Source organism: Diorhabda carinulata, chromosome 1, assembly GCF_026250575.1.
Source record: "Diorhabda carinulata isolate Delta chromosome 1, icDioCari1.1, whole genome shotgun sequence".
NCBI classification, from domain to species: Eukaryota; Metazoa; Arthropoda; class Insecta; order Coleoptera; family Chrysomelidae; genus Diorhabda; species Diorhabda carinulata.
In genome coordinates, this window is record NC_079460.1 from 24,593,479 (window position 1) to 24,618,058 (window position 24,580).

Here is a 24,580-nt window from a genome sequence, read left to right on the forward strand (position 1 = left end):
ATTGTTCATATCAATTCATTGAATAACTAAGTACTTCAATTTCCCTTCAAATACCTTACATCTCTTATGTAGTACAAAACATTTTCCATTTTTTAAGATTCAGTCATCTTTTCTGTGTTTTCACTTGATTGTATGTAATAATAATATTTATATTATCCAAATAGTTTATAACAATAAATTTTACTTTTGCTAAATTTTAGAAAAACGTGTAAAAGAAGAAAAACGCGTAAATATATGTGATACAAAAAGTAGAGAATTACGTATTGTTGATGTCAAACAACATCAACTATTTTAGATGTTTAATCGAGTACAAATACTTCGATTTCCATCCTGTAGTAAAAACAAGTAAAACAATGCAAAGTAATAATTTGTATTGTGAGTATTGCTGCAGATGTAAATATATTTTTAGACGTTAAAGTTGTAAAATAAACGTTATACTTCCTGTAATAAGACACTTTTATGATGGCTCTATATTCAGTTATTTATAGGAAGAAATATTACATGGACGATAAAATCTTATTGAATTTCTCAAAACTTGTTATTTTTTTTAATTTATTGTAATATTGTCATACTTTTTTGCTTACAATTAGCTAAATTTTCACAACAGCGATTTCATTTTGGCGAAAAAATGCCAAAATATTATCAACCAATTATATAGCTATCTTGTATAGGTTATCTATTGTAAAAATTTAATGTGAAATTAATTCGAGTCGATTGATTTTAATATTAATAGACCTTTTAAGTACACAGATATCTATGAAAACTGAATATAACTATGAAGTGATATAACAATTTATTTGAATATATGCTCAAGGTAGAGATGATTTTTTTCGAATATATAACAGAAACTGAAAAATAATGGTAAAGAGAAATAATTGTACTCTTAAGAAGTATTGGGACGAACTATAAAAAATTTCAAAAGCACGACTATTTTTTTTTGAAAAAAATGGATTATTTCAATTTTATTCATTTATCGTTAAATGGAATCAATTGGAGTTCTTTCTTCACTGATTTCGTTCCTTGTAGATCACCGAGATGGTATATGTTAGAAAAATGTTGTGAGATGAGAAACAAATTTTGTTTTTTGATTTAATGCTTCTTATGAACTATAATTGAAATATATCCATAGTTATAATATAATTTATATCATAAGATTAAATTCATTACATTCAGGTTATTTTGATATTGAGAACTATTCCTTTCTATTTGTTCTTATACCATCTCTAATATGTACTGCTGCCAACCTTAACATGATAAAGTTCCAATAGCATGTTGACATTTTAACAATGGGTGTTTTATATGATTAATTTCGTTGGATTTGGATCTAAAATATATTAAATTTGAAATAATGCACACGAAAATAATTATTCTCTAATTTTCTATATCATTACATTCAAAATTTTTAATTGTGGTTACTATTAAAAAAAATCATTTTTGTATTGACTTGTTAATTAACTTTGTCAATTTTAGGTTATAAATATAAAGTAGCAGATAAATAATAAAAGGCAGTTTGTATGAAAATTTAGAAATGCTTACCATAAAGTTTATTCGTAATGTAATTAAGACTATACCTCGAACATTCAGTACAACTTTAATTAGAAAAACAGAGGAAGAGTTTGCAGAAAAATATATTGAAGATGTTCTTGAATCTGACAAGTATGTCATCAATGTTTTATGTTATGTGATTAGTATCTTAAATCATTACAGTATATTAAATTGATTTAGAAAATAACACCATATTATAGTAATAACGAATGCATACTACTATTTTTGGAATAATAGATAATTGTTAGAATGATACTTTTAGTGAATATAATGAAGTGGTCGACAATATTCTGCATTTGAAAGATATTCATAGTTGCCTCATAATTCAACCTTACGTTAAATGGGGCCCAAGAAAACTTACAATTACACCAGAAGAACAACTAGAAGAAGCAGTGTCTTTAATACAAACACTACCTTCCTGGAAAGTAGTAGACACAATGAAAATACCATTAGAATCATTGGCTAATAAGTCTTTATTTAAAACTGGCAATATGGAAAAGCTTAGTAATATAATTGTTTCTAATCCAGAAATATCGGCTGTATTTATAAATGCTAGCAACTTGAAACGAGTAACTTCAGACATCTTACAAGAAAACTTTAGAATACCGATATTAGACAGGTATAAAATAGTTATGCAAATTTTGAAAATGCATGCTACAAGTAAATATGCTAAGTTACAAGTGGCCTTAGCAGAACTTCATTTTGTTAGACGCAAATCACAAAATGACTTCTTTCACACGCATGATCCTGAAGTATTAAAGCTAATGTTTCAAAATAGAGAACAGAAGATCAAAAAAGCCATACAAGAACTTCGTAATCAAAGGATGCTTTTAAGAAGTAATAGAAGAAAACTTGATTACCCTGTTATTGCTGTTGTAGGGTATACAAATGCTGGTAAAACTTGTCTTATAAAAGCCCTAACTGGAGAAAAATCTTTGCAACCGAAAAATCAACTTTTTGCTACTTTAGACGTTACTGTTCATGCTGGAATTTTACCTTCAGGTCTGGAAGTCCTCTATGTAGATACTGTTGGCTTTTTATCGGACATACCAACCAATCTTATTGAATGTTTTATTGCTACTTTTGAAGATGCAATTTTAGCTGTAAGTAATTTTTTGTAAAAACTCAAATAAATTGAAGCAAGTATAAAAAGAATTATTTAAACAGGTTTACTGATGATTAAAGTTTTTAGGACGTTATTTTACACGTGGAAGACGTTTCTAGCTCTTGTTTTGAGTACAAAAGGAACCATGTGCTAACTACTTTGAAAGATTTAGCAAAAAAATCAGGGAATAAAGACATAATGAATAAAATAATGAGTGTTGCAAACAAAAGTGATTTAGTTGATGTTAATATTCCAAATAGTTTACCAATTTCTGCTAAACTGGGGACAGGTATATAAATATCTTGGAGTTCATGCTTTCTTAATTTTAGTCAGATTCTCATAATTTTCTTCTGAACTAAAATTGGGCTGGCTTTTTCTCTTATAACTTCTAATTTAGCTGAACTTTTTGTGATTTAATATTTCCATAAAAATTTTATCCATGACTATTGTATAATATACCCATTATACCCTTACATGCTCGACCTTAATAATACACATTAATCACTACTGTGAAATGTTTTCTTGATTTAGCCATATTATATTATTTTGTGACAGTTTTTTTTCCACTTTTCTGAAAATTTCTTGTGATGGACTTGTCAGATTTTGGTTCTAAACGCCTCATATCTTGTTTACTGTAGTTTTTCATCAAATAATGAATTTTTTAGGTTTAGAAGAATTGAGATTTAAACTTGAAGAGACTGTTCTGCAAGCAACAGCAAGAAATGTTATGACTATCAAAGTACCTAGTGGAGGAAATGAAATGAGGTATGGCAAATTAGGGTTATTATGAGAATTAAATTGAATGTTTGCTTTTAGATGGTTATACAAAAACTCTACTGTAGTAACTGAAATACCTGATGAAAACAACCTGCAAATTACAAAAGCCAAAGTAATTATTACAGATACTAATTTAAGCAAATTTAAACATTATTTTTTAAAAAATAAAAGACTTTGAAGAAACTTCTTTATTTTATTCATTGTAGAAACCAAATTACTCCACTATTACAATTTTACAGAATGTACAGTTTCTATAAATGTTTGAACACTTTCAGTAGGAGCATCTGGGTAAATGCCATGACCCAAATTAACAATGTATCTATCAGTACCAAATGCTTTGATCATGTCAGTCACTAATTTGATTAATTCCTCTTTAGGAGCATATAAGGCACATGGGTCTAGATTACCCTGTACAGTAATATTTTTATCCTTAAGTGTACTCCTCACAATATCAGGATTCATGGTCCAGTCTATACCAAGAACGTCATAACCTAGTGCAGCTTGATCACTAAAGTTGAAATGTGCCCCTTTGGCAAACAGAACCTACAAATTCAAGTAATGTCTTAATATTTTCTTATTTTTCTTACAAAATGAACTTACCAAAGGAACTTGTTCCAAATTTTTATCTTTTAATTTACTTTTTATTTCTGTAGCTATTTTTTTCAAATAAGGTAAACAAAATTTTGCATATAAACTCTTGTTGAGATATTCAGCACTACTATCAAATACTTGAACTATCTGGGCCCCAGATTCAATTTGCATTACTAAGTAACCTATTATAACTTCAGTCAATAGTTCTAAAAGCTGATGTGATACCTCTGGATATTGATACAACCATTTCTTAGCCTTACTAAGGGTTTTTGAACCTCCACCTTCTATCATGTACCCCATTAGAGTCCACTAAAACAAATGATATAACTTCATGGTTGGATTAATGATGATTAATGAAACATAAGAGCTTCTTTAGTATGTATACTGAAAATTTTCTATTGGCAAATAAACAATTTAATTCTCAGATATTTAGAAATATTCTTACAGGGGCACCAGAAAATCCAAATAGGGGTACTTTCCCATCTAGTTTGTGTCTTGTGAGAGTTATAGCATCACCTACATATTTCAACTTTGAAACAGCACCATCTTTTTTCAAATTTTTTATATTGTCTAGTGTTAAAGGTTCAGGTAAAACAGGTCCCTGAAAAAACATTATTATATAATACACAATTTTTAGAATTGCTACAAAATATTTACTTACAACTGAAGGTCTCATTTCTACAGTCATACCTAGAGCCTGTGGAATAACCAGAATATCACTGAAAATAATAGCTGCATCGAAGTCATACCGTTTTATTGGCATTAATGTAACTTCACAAGCTAGTTCTGGAGTTTGACAAATTTCAAAAAAGGAATGTTTTTTACGGAACTCCAAAAATTCTGTAAAAAAAAAATATTAGTTAATTGATAAGAATTTTTTCACTTAATCCCTACCAGGTAAGTACCTTCCAGCTTGTCTCATTATCCATATAGGTAGTTTGTCAGGTTTTTCACCCCTTGCAACTTTAAGAATTCTGTCATTTTTTAAAACCGGAAAAGTTTGAGACGTCATCATTTCTAAACAAATCGGAATATAAACTTAATAATTGCCCCCTTATATTTTTGTCATATCACTTTTTTACTTTAATCATAACTATAACCTCAATTAATTTATATGACAGTTAATTGTCATTCGGAAAGTGAACGAAGTAATTGGATCATGCAATAATTGATCTACAACTATAGATCTAAAATTTTATATATTTATGCACCTAGTAATGAACATAGGCAATAGAGAACACTTATATGTATAAAGTGTTGCAGAGCCAGAGCGTGACTCCAGATTTAAAAAAATAAGTTACTTTGAACTAATTTTAATTAACAATAGTTGTAGAATATCAATAGCATTAGCTTATTATTAAAAATCTATAATTAGAACTTCCAGAACCTATTGTTTGTATGAATTTGGTAGTTAATAATTTATTTTAATTTGGAAGGCAAGTTGGGATAAATAAAACTGCAAAACTACGTTAAGTACTTTTTATTACGTATAATAAGTATATAAATATATTTAAATCACAATAGAGACAAAATCACTGAGACGAAGTATTCTTGGATCCAAACCAAGAAGTTGAATGTATATAGGTACTACATCACACATAAGTTACAGGAAAAATCAGTACATTTCTATATCCTATTTCATTAAATGTACATTAGAATATATATTTGGTGTGTTTTTCGTTGAATTACGTAATACTTTTTAGTGATTTATTATAAAATTATACATTGTACTTGAAACAAGAATATAAATAAAAACAATTTAAATATAAAAAGATTACTTTCTATTAAAGAGTCTACTAAAATCTATTATGGCAGAATAACATAGTCCCAAACGATCAAAGTTTGTGTTTAGACAAATAAATTAGTACATGACAATTGTTCATAGTAAACTGAAGGGAATGATTTTCATGTTATATCTAAGATGTTGCCTTGCTGTGTAATATATTTAATTCAAATATATGTTATCCACTTAATTTATATTTTATTGAAAAAAAGAAAATAGATAGAATTTTTTTAAATAAACGATTTGTAGACTAATTTCATTTTTATCAAAAATAAATAATTTATAATATAGTCGGAATATATTTCAAAAATAAAAAGAAAGATCATACTTGTTGGTTACTTCCATCCTCGTATATCAGCACTCCGTGACATTATAAGTGTTACATCCAGAAGTATTAATTTACCGATATTGTTTTTTGCTAGAAATTTCATTAACATGAACTTGGAAGAAAATAATGTATTCAACGAGGGTTCCTTCCCCATCAAATCCTCCACATTTTTGATAGGATTCAATTATGATGACCCGTGTAGTCACGCCATAATTTCAAGTTTAATGTAGAGGACAGTGGTACACAATCAAAGGAAAAAGTAAACATGAAAAGAAGCCAAAGGCTTTAGTAAACAAGTTTTTTTAAAAAAATGTTTGAGTTTCTAAAATTGGTTAAAAATACATAGTTGATGGTGATTATAAGCCAAAAAATCGAAGTCAAAACATTATTCCTTCTAGGTCTAACAATTCTAATGTCAATAAGTATACTTTTTGCTTTTTTAGTGTCGATGTAAATTTTTTTTAGTTGTCATATTTAGACATGTTAACCTATATCATAATTTAAAAATCAAATAAAAATAACGGTCATTTTTCTAATAGTAAATTTTATTTAAACAGGTTCTGATAAATTTTTTAAATTTTCTATTCGATATAATTCTCTTGTCTGACATATTCATATAAAAATAAATCACGAGTACCAACAAAAATAGGTGACAGAAATTATTTCGCAAACCAGGGTTACAACATTCAGAAAATAGCTAACCAAATTTCGTTTTATTGTTGATTTACATCATCACAGAGGTAGAAAGGTTCCTATATGAATTTTAGCAAAGAAGTTATTTGTTAACTTAATTCTAGTAACCCTATTAAGTATTATTGTCATATTTCTTAGTGTGATGTGCAATTTTTTTTTCAAATTACTGATGCTGTATTTGGCAAGACCACAGCTTATATCACTTCTGCGGAAAGTTTGTTCCATATTAAAACATATTAATTATAGAAATACACAAAAATCAAAATAATTGATAATAAATATCTCGCAACTGGAAGCTGACTGATGATGGAAGATGTGCCTGAGTGGTTAGTTTCTTCTTTTGGAATATCCGGAATATCGTTGGATTCTGCAAACAAGTTATAAAAAATGTTAAATCATTCAAAAGTATGTTATAAGGAATGAATTTCTGTATCGTTATTTTTGAACGCTTAGAAAGAATTTCTATTTAATTCATTAATTTTTTACCGGTCTGTGGCTGCATGAAAATTTGTAGCATAAATGCTTAGTTCTAGCAAAGAAAACCTATAATATATGTTTAGATAATTTTTAAATTGAATATTTCCTTGCTTTTTGTCTTGCAACAAAAGACATTAAATTTTTGAAGATGAAGTTGTTTCAGAAGGCGATCAAAACGTACGTTTGGTAGTGTATAAATATCGCCAACGATTCCAAAATACCTTCAAAAAAAGGCGAGATAATTAAAAAGAATCGTTACAATAACAGACAATAATTTCGATATTGACCAAAAACTGTGACTAATCGTACGTGCAGGATGCATCTACAGACATTCCGCTGTACGTTAAGAGCCAATCTACATATTTATTTAAAACAAACTATAACCATTATTTTGAGTTCACAATAGGTGCCAGACTTGTTATACCGTTTATCTTCGATATCCCAGAGTGCTGAACTTTTATTTTCAAACAATACACATTATGTAGGATGTGAGATTATGCTCAACTCGAATCAGTGGTGGTACCACAAAATTTTTATGAGGATGGAACTTCAATTTATCATGTAGGTAGTTACGAAAGCAGTTCTGGTTTTTTTACATTGTTTCGTTCATACAATAAACTTTCTCAAATTTCATATGTAATTATAACTTAAAATTTGTGTAGTTGAGGATAAAATATAATAAAACGCCATTAAAAGAAAATGTGCATCTTTTGTGATTTAGGAAATACGAAAATTACTGAAATATTAGTATCAACATTGCTAAATTTGTTGAAAATAATTTGGTCATTGATACATTATTTAAATAAAATTTCTACGTCGCTGAGTTTATCAATACCATATAAGTATTCCTGAACACACCTTTATTAAAACCCACCTATGCGACAAAACATCAAACGATCCCGAAGATAAAATATAGAATGTAGAATGACAAATTTTCTAGTTGATTTTTCTATACCCTGGTACAGATTTTTTTAAGTGCGCCATTGATTTAAGGAATTTTAAAACCTGTTAGATAGACCAAAAAAATTAACTAATCAATTCACTTTTATTTACGTCGAGTTTTGTCGCGTATATGGCATCACAATGAACGGATTAGGCCTCTAAAATTGAAAGATGTCGGATAACGACCATAGAAACAGGATTGATTTTTTGTTACATCAACAAAGATTCGATTTGGTTAAGAATTTTTTTTAAAGATGATCCGTCCTTCCAAAATTTACCTACTTATATTAATTAACCTGAACCGCTATACCGGGGCAATAAGATATTTATACCGTAAAAAGAACAAAATGGAGATTGAAAAAAAAGTTTATCAATAGCAAATCAGTGAGGACATATTAAATATTAAATTGAAGAAAGCTGGATATTTTTTTTATTCATGCACAAATTAAATGTTATGATCGTTTAAATTAGAAATTATATAACCGTTAATCAGTATAACTGTCTAGTTTTATTAAATCATTAAACATAATTTTCTACTGAAAAGTATTTATTTAATTAGTTGCTTTTCTTTTCCATGAACGGGGTTATTTTTCGTAAAAAAGGTTACTATATATATATATATACATATATATATATATATATATATATATATATATATATATATATATGTATATATATATATATATATATAAAGGTTATTATATATATATATATATATATATATATATATATAAAATTTTTAATTCTACTATTTTTTTCTAATATTACATAAATTCAACTTAATCATTCAGCATATTTCGACACTCTTATTCCATAGATGTTGATCGCACAATTTTTAAATTATAAGATATAAAGTCTACAATTTTGTATGAAATTTTTTTCAATGTATTATTCAATAACCTTAATTTTAAAATTTTTTGATCAAACTATTATTATAAAACTCGTAAACAGCTCATTTTTGACAATTTCATTTTGTTTTTCAAATTATTAAATGTGTTGTTTTTCGGTAACACTATAAAATAAAATGTCATCTATAATTATTGAAAAATAAGTTTTTTTACTATTTATCGGCTTTTATTCATCTAAAAATTTCCACTTACCAATGTCTGGTATGGGCGTAGTTTCTTTAATACTAACAGCCGTAGTTTTACGTCTCGCTGACTTGGTTGTTGTTCTAGGAATGTGTCTAGGCGTTGTACCTATAAAGCAAACATGTTTAAATACATGACGAATTTTAAACATCCACAAACTTACTTTTTTCTATGCAAGAATATAATGGTTGTTTCTTAATAAGTTTCATTCCATATCTTGAAGGATCAACATTTCTCTGACAATGTTCCCCAGCTTCTTTAATGAAAATTTCGGTTTCACTGAAAATTGATCCTACGAAACATTCATAAGTACCAGCCGCTACGTCTCTTCGTGCAGTGTAAGTGTATAAAAATCTCTTTTCTCTCCAATGGCCCAAACACTGATATTCTCTTTCTTCGTAAATTTCTTCAGTTTCACAATGAGATACCTGATAATACATATATTCTGGTGCTCTACAGTCAGACCATAGTTTAGCACATAAATCGGTAGCATCTGGAATCCGTCCTGTATATTCGCCAGTTATGGGACACATTTCGCTGGACATAGTAGGGGGTATTTCCAAACCTGCAAATGATAATAATACATTGAAACATCTCATATTATCGATGGATGATATATATCAAACTCACGGCCTTGAGTTATCCAAGAATCTGGTTGGAAGTTTTCATTTGCGCATAAAGTAAAAACGTCATCTTTATTAGTACTGGTGTTAGTCCCAAGTTGAAACTCTAAAATATTACCTCCTCTATTAGCTATTTTCACACAATTGTAATATTCTTCATCACTAAAAATAACGAAATCAAATATTTTTATCGATGCAACATCTAAATCTGCCTTATAGTTACCATTGCGTTCTGCTGAACACCAAGTACTTGTCACCTGCATCTGATACAGCTACACATTTAATGGTATGGGTTTTGAAGGAAGTGTGATCTTTATAAATCATAGTGTCAGGTGTAACGTTTACGTGTTCCCAGTCACCATACATCCACTGGGGAAAGCTGCACGATTCAAATGAAACTTCTGCTGGCCAGGGTCTCTCTAATCTTGGTGTCAACGAGAATGTTTCGAAACCGCTAGTTATATTATGAAGGTCGGTTATGCAAGTTGAATCTCTGCTAAGCGCCATTTGTATTTTACCAGTTGTCGGATCTCGCTTATAAACCTAAAAAAATAATTTTAGAATCGAAATCTTCACGAATAATATAAATGTTAATATGAGGAGAGAAACATATTTTTTGTATAAAAACATTAGCAATTTATTTTAATAAAACAGAACGGGGGCGGATGCAATTGAGGGTGCAGCAACGGCTCCGTTCCGCACACCAACGCGTTTTCATTTTTCAAATGGTCATCGAGGAAGAAGCAACTATTATTAACTTTGTTAGTAAAAGAAGAAATTAGGTTCGAATTGAATTCGTATTAAGAAAATGAATTCTAGACATTATTTTAGAAATTGAAAAAGGCTAGGGTGGAGATTTCTATTTATTTAATATTATTTTAATGATAAAGCCAGACATGGCAAAGAAATTTTACCTCTAGGAGACTCAAATGAACTTTTATCTCTAATATTAGAAAGGGAAGTAGTAACTTTCAAGAATAAAATGAAAATAGATATGAAAAAACTTACTGCACATCTGTACTTGGGTCTAAGGTTTTTCGTGTGTCTGCTGTCCGTGAAAATAACGAAGATTTCGCCGTTATTGCCTTTCCAGTGACCAAGACATTCAAATTTCATATCTAAAAATAAATATGATAAAAAAGCAGTCCAATATAATCAGAAAAGACTGGTTGACATGGAGCAATTTTACAGCTTTATCTGTTTGGTTGGTAGAATAAATTTTGGTTCAAAAATCAACCAAATCTCAGCCATGACAGATCTAAGCACTATTTAAAACTAACTTTTTGGTTTTAGTTAGCAAATTCATTCCTGTTTTATTCATGAGTTTCATTTACTTTTAAAATTGGATAGCTAGTAGCCAAAAAGAAAAGAAAAGGGTTACTTTTGGTTAAAGGTAGTTATGATACAATGGCACAAGCGTTTTGTGCGCCAAACGGCGACAAATATTCATCACACACAAAATTTCGATCTTACAGGAATTCATATTAAAGTTGTTGCGCGTTGTTTTGCTCCATGTTAAGTGGCTCAAGAAATATTTCTTACCATAACCTTCGAATGTGCAATTTCTTAGTCTAACGTTTAATTCCGAACCAGAGGGACAAGAGTTAGCTACAGAAACATAGCCTTTACATTCGTTGGGGCTTTTTCTCGAAGTTCCTTTATAATTGAGAATATAATTCCCGTCCATTGGGCAATATTGTGTTGATGTATACAATCCAAAATTATCTTTAGTTTCTAAAAATAGCAATGAGAGAGCATTCAATAAAATTTTTGAATTTATTAATGTTTTACTTACTGAATAATAAAATTTCCGTGGATTCCTTGTTTTGCAAAGAATCTTCTGACGGACAATTTGCTTCTGCTGCTTCTTCGTTTATAAAACACTTGGATATCGGTTCTTTAGTGGCGGCAAATATTTGTAAGACGTTTGAGGAACGTAATTTCAGGTGTAAGCATCTCACACAAAGTGTTTCGCTGTAACTAAAATAGTGCTACTGTCAGCATTGAAATCGATATCTTAATATAACGATCGTACGAAATATTTGCTGATCACATTAAATTAAATTTATTGATTTTCATTCAAGTTTTTGTTTCGCTTGTCAATTTTAACATAAGATACTCTTTGACCTTCTGTTCCACAAAAAAGTAACAAATTTTTAATCATTAATCACCATCAATCATTAATAATACACCAATGAATTGGAATCTTCGCATAATTTTTTTCTAATTTGTATTAAATTTATGAAAGCAACCAATTGGAAAAAAGATGTAAAATTTTTATTTCTAAATTTATTCCCTTCAGATGATAGCTTCAAGCTTTATACAAATGAATGGTCCTACATTTAGTTTGAAATCGGTAATCTGAAAAATCCGTAGATTTCTATAAATGTACCAAGTGTTTTCACCTCTACATTGATGGAAAATCTTTGACCACCCAACCATTTTTACAAGTATGGTAACAAAAAAAAATCCGAAGGGGCTAAATCTGACGAATAGGGTGCATGAGGTGGCAATCAAACTTTAATTCTTCAATTTCGGTCTTTGCAATAACGGATGTGTGAGCTGGTGTATTGTCTTGATGAAATAAAACTTTCCTCTTAGACAAATGCTTCCGTTTTTGCTTGATTTTTTTTCGCGCAAACGTTGTAATAAGCTGCATCATACTCGCCGTCGATAGTTTTTCCTTTTTCAAGATAATCAATGAAAATTATCCCAGGCGCATCTCAGAAAACCATGCCTGCAGATGGAATGGTCTTTGCCTTGTTTGGAGCCGGTTCTCTATTTTCAGTCCATTGTTTGATTGTTTTTTTGCTTCTGGTTTGAAGTTTCATCCATGGTTAGGTTCGGCTCTATTTATGCCAAACACTCACGATGGAAACATCTTCACAACGCTGTTTTTGTTCCATTGTGAACAAACGCGGCATCCATTTTGCGCACAGTTTTCTCATGTCCAAATATGCAATATACCGCATTTTTTTAATGTCTACTATGTCTGCTAGTCGCGTAATTTCAGTCGACCATCATCCATTAGTACTTTGTGGATTTGCTTCAACATTTCTGGAATCGTCATCTCATTTGATCGACCACTGCGATGCTGGTCGTAGGTCGTACGGCCTCGTTTAAACTCTGCTACTCAATATTTTTCTGTAGATAACGAAGGAGCAATCTCACCCAGAGTAGAATCTAGCTCAGCTATTATATTGGTTGGAATAAGGCCTTTTAAATAAAAGTATTTTTTCACGTAATGATGATCAATGAATCGTTCACTATTGATGGCTGCCAAACAAATACTAAATAACATGGCGTCTTCAAACTTGAAACATATGCTGCATCGATTATCTACTTTTTAATACAGTGGTATTTTTCAAGCAACTACTTCCATTTCTAGGTCAGGAGACCATTTTGGGACCATCGTTTATTGTTAATGAATAACAGTTACAGTTACAGCTGAATAGAGAATTGAATTCTTTTAACCCCGTATCATATGGTTCACCTTTTTATTCAGAAATTTCATTGTAATTGTTACCGCTAGTAATTTGAAGGTTTGTGTTCAGAAACTATAGTTTCATTTAAAAAATTGACCTGTTACGTTGTATTCATAATTACGTTGAAAAGAATGTTTCCTAGTTGTGGGATCTTACTGTATAATGTAATTTTATATTGTTTGCCATAAAAAACTATCAGAGCGATAAGACTGGAACAAAATTATGAATTTCTTATACATGAAAATTGCTGAAGCTTGCGTAAAAAGTTCCTGTTTCTTTTTATGTAACTAATATACTATTCTAGTTATGCAAAAATTCAATATTATTATTATATCAAAGTATACTTTTATTAATGCTTCTAAATGTTGTTTATTTTAGGTCTCTTCTGTTTGAAAATTTATATAAATACGCAAATTGTCAGTGTCAATATCATATTTTGATAATAAGTCGTAACGTTAATTTTTATCTTTCTTTCAAAACTTTTTTAAAAAAACTAATTTTAAAACAGAAGAGAATCAAGAAATCAAGAGCATTTAGAAGCATTTATAGAAGAAATTGAAGAAAAGCATACTTATATATTCATATCTAATAAACTGTTTATACCTGTGTTTATACATATACCTTACAGATATTTACGTACCTACGTACAAAATGTATCAGACGTAATTTCACAAACAACTTTCGATAGTTTTCAATTTATTTTAAATGGAAGAAAGTTAAACATAAAAAAGCCAAAAAATACAGTTATTCTCTCAATGTGAATTATTGAACAATTCAAATAAAAAATTTCTGGATTCTACAACGTGTTTAATAATAACAAAATATTCAGTCGCATATATTAATGGGAAAATAAAATTGAGACATGATACTTCCCTACTAGTGGTTATGCCATACCAAAATTGATGTACATTTTGTGGTTTAGATAAAAATAGTTTGAATACATACTTGAACATGAGGATGAAGTTGTTTCCGATCCTGCGGTGACAGTTACCCCAAATTGGTATCGAATTTTCCGTAATATTAAGGCTGCTGTACTGTATTCCGATGCCTGGCGATGGGTGATAGGGAGTTGTAGTGCTTTGCATCGCGAATTCCCCTTGAAATTCTTGCGGGAAATAACATGACGCTTTTGTATATTCTGGTACTAGAACAAATAACTCATGATTAATATTTGTACGTGTATAAACATTTTGTTTTGTTCATCCAGTACATAAACAGCATTTCATGAATTTCAAAATTAACTGATGGAAATAATTCTACCCAATTTGAAGTATATAATATACTCTTTGACTTTAGGATTGCTTAATTTATTTGTTAACTTCGTAGCTGAATTCAATGATAGAATGAAGTGGTCGATGTAAACATGTGGCACCTCGTTGTAAATAATTCCACTTTGGTGGATCAACTACCCAATATGGAGAGTCTCTTTCCAATCATATTCCATAAGTGTGGATGAAATTTAAATCTTGTGCATTCGAAGGTCACAGCAAAACCTTTACCGTTAGCTTCTTCATAGTTCGACGTGCAGAATGTGAATGCGATGTTTGTGGACTCCCATTAAGATAATACAGTTAAGTGGTTTGTATTACATCATCAACAAAACTTCCAACTGTCATACTGCCTCGAATAAATAGAAGTGGTAATAAGCAGCAACCAGCTACTCCAACACATGTATATCAACAGCAAACTTCACGGTGGAGCTTTGCATAACTAAGTCGTATAATCCAAAAAAGAATATTAATTGTATTGAACTAAATTTTTTTCCTAATCTCATGTAACATACAATCGGTCTCAATAGGACAATAAGTATTTGCTATATTAATTGAAGGAGAAGTATCCTCCAATAAGGATTTTGTTTTTAGGACAACATGAACTATAAGTTATAACTGACAGAATTACTGATAATTTTCATATTTTAACTAAATTTATATTTAACTAAAATTCGTTTGATTTTAATATTTTAAGACGATTTATCTCTTCGCTTAGTTTCTTGAGTACATGAGATTGGGCACTGTAACTTAAACTTTTGTTCTTGGCTCCATCTTTAACCGAAGGTCTTTTCATTGATAGAATTGGGAACATACCACGTGGCGTTCACGATAGTTCTAAGGGCTTCCTTCTGCAATTTTTGAAGTATTTTGATATTGTTACTTGCAGTACCCCAAATTTGAATCCTATAGGTCTATACGGGCTTCAAAATTATCTTATAAAGGCTTATTTTCAATGTTTAGTAGTGAGTTTCTAGTAATGTTTTCGCCATGTTAATCTCTTATCTATGTACATACCTATACCAATGCAATGTTTTTTCAGGTCCACTTTGAATTCCATCTGATCCATAACTTTTTTTAAGCGTATCTTATCTCATAACGCCTTGTATTATTATGTTATTTTTCCCTGCATTTTTTTCTAAAGTATCGATTCTATTATCTTCCTATTTTATATTTTCTTTCAGTTCATTATTTTCATGTCGTATGTTTTATATGGTTTTTCTTCAATTGCTATTAATTTTATTAGTTCAACCATCTGCTTCATTTCTTCCATGTTTTTTGCTTTACCCAATTATCTATCCTATTTCTTGCCACCTAAACTTCGCTGTCCTTGTTACCAAGCTTCTACTCAGATTTATTTGTTGCACGTTGATTTTGATTTTAAAATAGTTTAAAGTACATGGAATTTATAGTTTACAGTACTTTTTATTTTATCGTTTCTCACCCATTTTTATGAAGAATGGTAAAACTTATCTAGTGTCACTGTGGGCATGTGTTTTTGACTAAAGTGATGGTTACCTGAGTTATCTACTTGTTAATCCGGATTTGAATTTTATTTAAGCTGTCTCGTAAATTCTTCGATGCGGTTTGAGGATTTGCAAGTCTTGCAAAAATTTCTGGGTCATCAGCAAAAGTTCCTATTTCTGTTTACCTGGTGGCTGGCAGATCTGAAGTATCAATTAGATAGAGTGTATGTCCAAGTATACTTCCTTGTGGTACCGCTGGGTTGATTGGGTGTAATTATGTATGTTTATGTTGACATTTGACAAAGAAATATGTATCCTCCAAATATAATTTTAATATTAGGTCAAAGTGACATGGAAAAACAACTCTTTGTGCCAAACTTTATAAAAGGCTTGGCTCATATTTAGAAATTCTGCTGAGATAAATATTTTTTCTAAATCTCTATTTGTATTTTCTATCGCTCTATCTTACCATCAAGCTGAATTAAGGTTAGGGATTATTTCTTTGTCTTTTATAATTAAATAATGAAAACGACTTAATAGCATTTTTTCGAATACCTTGGATAGGGGAGGTAATAAGCTTATGGGACGATGTGATATGACGTTAAGATTTTTCCTAGGTTTTAGCCAAAAATTTAAGAAAGCCACAACAGACCTAAGAAGGACACAGCAGGTAGATGGGCTAGAAATAATACTGAGAAAGCGGAAGCATTTGCAAAATATCTATCTGAAGTGTTTCATTTCATTTCATGACTCCAAATAGACCCTGAGATAAAATATTTTATGGAGACACCGTTACAGTTAGATAGAGTTTAAAAAATTTTTCATGCGCTGAAATCAAAGAAATTTATCCAACAAGGATAGGAGACAAACCCAAAGAAATCACCAGGGAAGTAAATAAACATGAAAACTTATTATTAAAAATATTAGATTCACGTCCGTAGGTGTTTTTATGGAATTCATTTATAATTATCTACGTTTATAACAAACTATCTTCAAAGATATTACAAAAAGGAAATAAACAATAACATAACAAATGATGCACAACTTTGAATAAAAAAAGAACTGACTCGGTATTGTCGTTAAAAACCATGAGAATTCTATAGAGATTCCATTATTTGTGGTTTTGGTTTTGGCCCTTATTACATTTTTCAACTGATATTGAGGTTAATAGATAGGTAAGGTATGCAAGAATTTTTTTTAGTAGCTAACCGCTGACAACGATAAAGTTAACAGAATACAAAATATAAAAATTCTAATAACGCACTAATACAAGGTGTCCAAAAAGAGTATCGGGTTTTTGTTTTCGCGCCACATTCGAAACAGAGCGACGAAAGGGAGCGGGGAGGGGTTCGTGGCGTCCGCCATTTTGTGGAGTTTTAGTCACGATGGAACAGTACTCGGAGACGCATCGCACATTTTGCGTATGAGCGTATTATCGTAACGGTGATTCAATAGTGACTGCTCAACGTCTGTATTGTGCAGAATATCGTACACGCCAAGTGACGATAGCATTAGGAAATGGATCAGGATGTTCGAGAATACAGGTGCGACAGTTAAAATTCAAAACTCTGGTCGCCCTAGTTCAGTTCGCGATGAAGAAACAATTGAAGAAGTTGAGTCGTCGGTTCGTCGAAATCCATCTTTATCCATCCGAAAGAGAAGCCAAGCGTCATCAAAAAATCGTCCTTACATTTGATTTTAAAGGAAAATTTGTATTTAGAAGCCTATGAAATTCAATTGGTTCAAGAATTGAAGGATACGGACGATGCTAATCGACTGAATCGAAATCGAATCGAACGATATGATGCAGCTATTTAACAACTTTGAAAACATACTGTTCAGCGACGAAGCAAATTTTCACCTGAATGGTCATGTTAATAACCAGAATTGTCGATACTGGGCAGTCGAGAATCCAAGACGAAAGCATGAACGACTCCTGCACAGCCCAAAGGTCGTTTTTTGGGCCGCTATATCTGCTAAAGGAATTATTGGCCCTTATGAGTTATGAAGTTCAACGAGGCCGAGCAATCAATGTGAATAGTCACCGTTGCAGGTTTCAACTCAAGAACGTGGTTCCAGCAAGATGGGGCCACTTGCCATACCTCGAATGACTGGAAGTTGTGAATGAATTATTCCCTAATAAAGTCATTTCGCGGAGGGGTAACATCAACTGGCCTCCCAGAAGCCCCGACCTTAGCCCTTAGCTTGACTATTTTGTATGGGGATACCTTAAAAGTAAGGTTTATAAAAATAATCTAACGAACCTAACCCAATTGAAGGAAAACATCAGGTCAGAAATGGCAGCAATATCAAGAGCTTTGTGTTGACGTCGCCAATCATCGTTCCCGTTTAGAAGAGTGCCAGCAACGTAACGGTCATCATTTGGATAACATCATCTTTTCCAAATAATTTTCCAATTCATATGGTATCAAAAAAACAATAAAAGTTTTTATTGCTTATAAATATTTTTTGTTTTCTTGAACTTACAAATACCCGATACCTTTTCTGGACAACTTGTATATTGATAAATTTGTATTATTTAGATCTAAATGCAAATTATAAATGAAAATGTTTTTTCCATGCAATAAAATATGTTCCAAGGAAACTACCGAGTAGCTGGGGCTATTCCGGATCTTCTTCGGTTAACGCTTTGTCCTGTGAATGTGTTTCAATGTTGTTGTTTATTTATTTTTTATTGTCATTATTTCCACTGAATTCAACCTTCGAAACACCTCTCGGTCTTTATTTTTTTCTGGTAATGATAATTTATATCTAATGAATAAAAAGGATGTTCTCAAGGTGCACTATTTAACGTTCCGAATACTAACGCATTATACTTGGCTGCAGTTTTAATATTTTTTTACCAATTCATTAAAAATCTTTTTATTTGTAACTTTGTCGGCAAGTATTAAAAAATCAAAGAGTCATGGTCATTATCATAAAATTGATTACTTACATTTAATTGGACATTCAAGAAGTAAATGCCTTTAGGAAGTGAACTCAGAGACGGCTTTGAGATAATATAAATACTTAAATTCTTATTGCTGCTAATGGTAATTTATTGGAGGATCAAAAGTAGAGAATTTTGCGCTAAATTCTATTTGGGCGTAGAGAGCAGTTGTGCCTACTTTGATACAATACATAACGGACACCAGAAATGAACTTTTCGTTTCTGGTAATTTTTTCATAGAAGACTCTACACCGACCTCAAAAGGAGACTCAACGCTCCCTATTCCTATAATGTCTAGTCCATTTTAATCTGTTTTTCTCTTGTATTGAGGTTAATTAACGTTTTACGTTGGCCTAAAGAAGACAATTTATTTAGAGGGTCATCTTGTACGACCCAAACACAAGTTTTCTAGATTGTTTGTTACATGTAAATCTTCATTCACGTCTCCCTACTGCTTAACCGCGTGTTTTATCATTTAAAAATGTTTTCCTTTTTGAAAACAAAAAAATCATGATTGATATCGAGTATTTAACTGAATCAACCAACGTTTATATCATTCACTCAAATACAAGAAATTTATTTAAGAAATTAATAAATCATGTAGAGCCGGTTCTGTTAAGAACTCTTCTGAGATGAAGATTGATATGGTTTAGAAAGATAAGTTTTAATTAAGCGGCTTTATAGGTTAAGTTAGGAAAGATTTTAGATTTAAAATCGTTTTTTACTTTTTTATACCTATCAGTTAGATGATAGAACATGGCAATTTCCTTTCGTTTTTTTATTTATCTACATTGCGTCATTAATCAAATATAGATGACACTAGTCATGTATTCAAAAAGTATGTAGAATTATAAAGGAGATATTATTAACATAATATTTATGAGAAATTATGAGTCTATTGTGATCCCCAGCAATCATTTTAAATATGAAAGAAACATCATCATTTGTTTTAATCAATTTGATTAGTTAATTTAATTGATTAAATGAAATATGAAATGCTTACCTACTATCTATCAGTTTGGGATTTTTTAAAGCCTATCATCAATCCAGTGCAACAACTTTTGGTGATTTTTCTAAGGCTTTCGATTGTGTTAATCATAATATTTTAATTAACTACGGTTTCAGAGGAATACCTGTCGCATGCTTTAAGTCATACCTTACCCACAGAAATCAGCTTGTGAGGGTTGATAAAACGATGTCTTCTTGCAAGCCAAGAGAAGGTGGAGTGCCCCAAGGTTCAGTACTAGACCCTATTTTGTTATTTCTGTTTATAAACGACATCAGTGATAAAATATGTCTATTTGCAGACGAACTAGTTTCTCTTGGAGCAACCCTCATTTCACGACATCATATCTAGTGATCTAATCACCATTAAATCATGGTGCGATTCTAATCTTTTCTGTCTCAAACAAAGTTTCATCATATAAAAATACATTACTGCCTTCTTTATTAAATAACACCACCATCGACGTCTTCAATCTGTAGAGCTTGTTGCGGAAAATTCCTTGAAATGGGTGTTATCTAAACAATTAGGTTCTTCCTATTTTGCTCTAAGATCAGTTTTCAAAGAACTAAATTTATTCATTTCTATAACAGTTTATTTTGAACTTATTGGGTCGCGTCTTCGATATGCCTTTACCTTCTGGGGTATGTATGGTGTGACTCAATTTGAGCGAATCTTCTAACTACAAAAGAAAGCTGTTAGATATTTTCGCGGACTCAACAGCAAAGATTTCTTTGAAAGATTACAAATTCTGACTCTTCCTTCCTTCCAGTTAGAAACGCGGAACACGACCTTTATCTACTTACTCCACGTTCAGAATCAGTTCAGGGCTCAATATTTTACAATGCAAGAAAATGCACAATCACTTGCCAATTGAAATCAAAGCGATATCATCTTTTCCCGCATTTCCCCCCTTTTATTTAGTTATTTCTATATTTGTTTTTTAGTTTTTACAAGCTTTTGTCTACAAATTTTTTGACAATAAAATATACTTTCTCTCTATATAGCAAAATTATTACTTGGATTCATTCTCATATAGGAATTCCTGTAACTGAAAACGAATTTCTTTTCCTGGAAATCAATCTATTATATCTACTTGATTTTATAGAAGGGTGAAAATTATTGTGGCAAAATTACGTATTAACCAATCACAGCTCACTCATAATCTCTTAATGCCCCCTTCCGCAAAATCCACTCGCCACTGAATATATATTCATTATAAAGATAAAAAGGAACAAATTATTTATCAACTACAGAAACGGCCAATTTGCACGCATTTATTAGATTAATAAGGAGACTATAACTTTTTAGTAGTTTTCATTGACTCCTAAGGTTTATTTAAAACTATTTTAGCCTTGCTTGTGTAGACAGGTGGTCTCATAATGATGTAATTAAAGATGACATTTAGTTCTTGCGCTCTTCGTTTATTACATCCAATCTTGTTTGAGGACAGACGACCAAATGTTTGTCCTCATACCACGTAATAGACATATTACTTACGAGAAAAATACGAGGGTTGACTGAATGGTTTTCAATCTAACAAATAAATTAGATATAAATTTTTTTAGCGCTGCTTTTTCAAACTCTAAAAATCATTCGAAATAATTATTTTCGTCTCTAACTTTATCGTTTAATGGAAATCTTTGTTCTAAAAACCAATTTCGTACGGTCTATACTCAACCAAGAGTAAAATTCTTTGATTTTTTCCATTGAAAACCAATTTTTTCTTTTTCAAACACAATCCGTGTATTTAGTTTATGAAGTAATGATGCGTTATGATCTACCGTTATTGTTTTATCAAGATAGTTACTGAGCGAAACTTGAAGGCAATGCAAAAAAATCACCATCAAAATTTTTAACTTGGAACTAGTAGCTACTGAGACATATAAGCGTTTCCAGGTATATGTTCCACTCTGTATAAAGTGTTGAATATGTGAAAAAGTATAATATGTAACGAAAAATCAAATATTCAATATGTGATCTGTAAAAAATGGTTACAGTAATGGAGATTGGTGTGCGGTTATGTTTCTGCCAGGGTCCACCGCGTAGACCGGTCGGTGACTTCTGGAGCGGCGGACCATGACATCTTTATCACAACGTTTTCCGACGTTTCTCAAACGAAAATCACGAAAATCACAGTTTTATCGCACGCATTTTCTCCCGTTACTTATCGTTTTATAAATTCAAAGCTCCCATATTCGTTACATCAAACACCAATAAACATGTTCAGTATTTTCTTTTATTTAAATAGATGGTAAGATAAAAGATATTTATAATGAAATATAACGAAAAATTTAATGTTAATGTTGAATCTAGATACGGAATGTGATTCTATTAAATTCTGCGACCGAAAACGACAGTCCCTTGTCGGTTTCAGAATAGAGGAAATTTAAATTAAACTAGCCGTGAGAATTTCGGCTGTGGCCGAAAATGTTTTACAATTTTTGACTCATAAAAGCGGAACATAAAAAATTTCAGTAATTATTATTAAACTCGTTTACCATATTCGTCATTAAATGATAGAATTTAATTATTGCAATTTGAATTTGCGTTTGAATTTCTTGAATATAAAACTAACCAAAAAAGTCATAAAAAAACAGAAATACTCAGTGGATGATGGCTTTGGACAATGAACAAAAGATAAAATTACAAAAAATGATTGGTTTTAGGTCTCAAATATACGGGTTTCCGAATTAGGCATTTAAAGTTGCGAAATCAGAACTTATATTTAATTATATTTTCTAAATTAGACATTCGAACATTATGAATTTTAAAAAGATGATTAATTATGTCCTTGCAGTGTATTTGACGGAATAAATAATTCTACACTACTATCTGAAGGCCAAGGACGGCTCATAAAGAGACATTCTACTTCTGTACTCTTCTAAGCATTTTCTTCTACCAGATTCTTCAACCAGAGTTACGCAATAAATTAAAAGAAAAAAGATGTCCATCGAACTTGTTAAAATCGAAAAATTGTATTTAAAACTGTATTTAAAAGGGTTAAGAGGTAAGGAAATTTACGAAGATATGCTTAATACCCTTGGTGATCAATGTTCTTCGGATCCGACCGTGAAAAATTGAACTGCTAGCTTCAAAAGAGGTAAATTTTCCAATGAAGATGATGATCGTTAAGACCAGTTTCTATGTCACTCCCCGAAAATATCGATGCAGTTCATGACATAATTTTATCAGATCGTCGAATTGGGCTAAAACGGATCTGATTTGAAGCACTGAATATTTCATACGAATGCGTCGTTCATCATATAGTTCACGTCAATTTGGACATGAGAAAAATTGCTGCAAAATGGATCCCCAAATGTTTGAATGTTGACCAAAAACGTGCAAATGTAGAAGCATCGCGTTCAATCTATGCTCGATTTGAAAACGATGTATACTTCTTAAGCCGAATTTTTACTGTGGATGAGACTTGGGTACATTTCTACGATCCAGAAACAAAGCAACAATAGATGGAATGGTAACACTCTGGTTCTCCAAGACCTAAGAAGTTTCGTGTCCAAAAATCTGCTGATAAAGTTCTTGCTTCAGTGTTTTTGGGATTGCCATGGAGAAATCATGATTGATTTTTTGGATAAGGGTAGAACAACAACTGGAGATTACTATTCGACATTACTATTTGCCATGCAAAAAATTCGTTATTTAGGGTTTTAATTACTAGAACACCTCCCTTATTCACCAGATTTGACTCCGTCCGACTATCATATCTTTCATCAACTGAAAAAAAGGTTCGCTGTAATAAATGTATCCAACTAAGAGGAGAATATGTTGGGTAATAAAATATTTTGACATTGAAATTTTGTTTGATTCTATAGTAGGCTAAGATTTTTCTTTATATCCTCGTAAGACTCCTAGAGCCTGGAAACATCTACATCTGCGTCGACATCTTAATTTAGAAACTATATAAAATGATTTTAAACCAAATTCCGAGAAGTCTGAAAATATGTCCGTTTCTAGACAATTTAGTTGAGCCAATAGCCCCAGAGGTTCATTTTTAACCAAAACTTTTTGTGGGGAAGAGTCACTTTTCATAGCTTCAAGAGCCGATATTAACTGTTTCCAATCTTTATTAAGGCATCGTCACGAGCTGTCCGTCGCGTATGCCGTCAACAAAAATCGCCCCGCAGACTCGTTTTATTTTGTAGGCTTTGTTACTGTCTCCCTTCGCCACCATGGAGACGGCACTGGCTCGTCTCATTGCCGCCCTGCATAGCCCGAAACGTTAAAAAAAGTTTCTTAATAAAAAACACATCACTCGTTAAGATTAAAATATAAACTATTTACGAGATTATATACAGAGTGTTCCGCAAAAGAGTCGAGGCAGAGCAGAGGCATATAGGCGAAACCAAAATATAACAATTTATGTCTATACAAAGATGTATCCATGAGGAGTTATAGGACATCAAACTACGCCTTATAATTTCGTAAAAAATTA

General features: G+C 31.1%; 3 protein-coding genes across 7 annotated transcripts in view; 1 reads left to right on the forward strand and 2 right to left on the reverse strand.

Moving 5' to 3' along the window:
- The first annotated feature begins 1,247 nt into the window (after nucleotides 1-1,247).
- Nucleotides 1,248-3,610, forward strand: LOC130895574 (putative GTP-binding protein 6). Of its 2 annotated transcripts, XM_057802951.1 has the most exons (6): nucleotides 1,248-1,411; nucleotides 1,471-1,656; nucleotides 1,808-2,648; nucleotides 2,738-2,939; nucleotides 3,316-3,415; nucleotides 3,467-3,610. In XM_057802951.1, exons 2-6 carry the CDS (start codon nucleotides 1,529-1,531, stop codon nucleotides 3,603-3,605), a joined length of 1,410 nt encoding a protein of 469 aa, XP_057658934.1. In that variant the 5' UTR covers nucleotides 1,248-1,411; nucleotides 1,471-1,528; the 3' UTR covers nucleotides 3,606-3,610. The 2 variants fall into 2 exon arrangements, with proteins under 2 accessions (XP_057658934.1, XP_057658941.1); XM_057802958.1 differs by having other exon boundaries at nucleotides 1,248-1,656.
- LOC130895589 (uroporphyrinogen decarboxylase) lies at nucleotides 3,607-5,149 on the reverse strand. Its single transcript, XM_057802969.1, has 5 exons — nucleotides 4,913-5,149; nucleotides 4,680-4,858; nucleotides 4,464-4,619; nucleotides 4,028-4,327; nucleotides 3,607-3,970 (listed from the first exon to the last, which is right to left on the reverse strand). The coding sequence occupies exons 1-5, from the start codon at nucleotides 5,031-5,033 to the stop codon at nucleotides 3,653-3,655; spliced, it is 1,074 nt and encodes a 357-aa protein (XP_057658952.1). The 5' UTR covers nucleotides 5,034-5,149; the 3' UTR covers nucleotides 3,607-3,652.
- A 1,060-nt stretch (nucleotides 5,150-6,209) lies between these two features.
- The window catches only part of LOC130896973 (uncharacterized), a 28,164-nt gene continuing 9,793 nt past the window's right edge, over nucleotides 6,210-24,580 (reverse strand). For all 4 annotated transcript variants that reach the window (XM_057805430.1, XM_057805423.1, XM_057805439.1 and 1 more), the window contains 9 exons: nucleotides 14,386-14,584; nucleotides 11,751-11,935; nucleotides 11,498-11,689; nucleotides 10,964-11,073; nucleotides 10,179-10,498; nucleotides 9,963-10,117; nucleotides 9,496-9,897; nucleotides 9,342-9,440; nucleotides 6,210-7,189 (listed from right to left, as the gene is read on the reverse strand). In XM_057805430.1, the coding sequence (XP_057661413.1) occupies nucleotides 7,059-7,189; nucleotides 9,342-9,440; nucleotides 9,496-9,897; nucleotides 9,963-10,117; nucleotides 10,179-10,498; nucleotides 10,964-11,073; nucleotides 11,498-11,689; nucleotides 11,751-11,935; nucleotides 14,386-14,584 (1,793 nt within the window). In that variant the 3' untranslated portion in view covers nucleotides 6,210-7,058. The remainder of the gene's footprint in view (nucleotides 7,190-9,341; nucleotides 9,441-9,495; nucleotides 9,898-9,962; nucleotides 10,118-10,178; nucleotides 10,499-10,963; nucleotides 11,074-11,497; nucleotides 11,690-11,750; nucleotides 11,936-14,385; nucleotides 14,585-24,580) is intronic.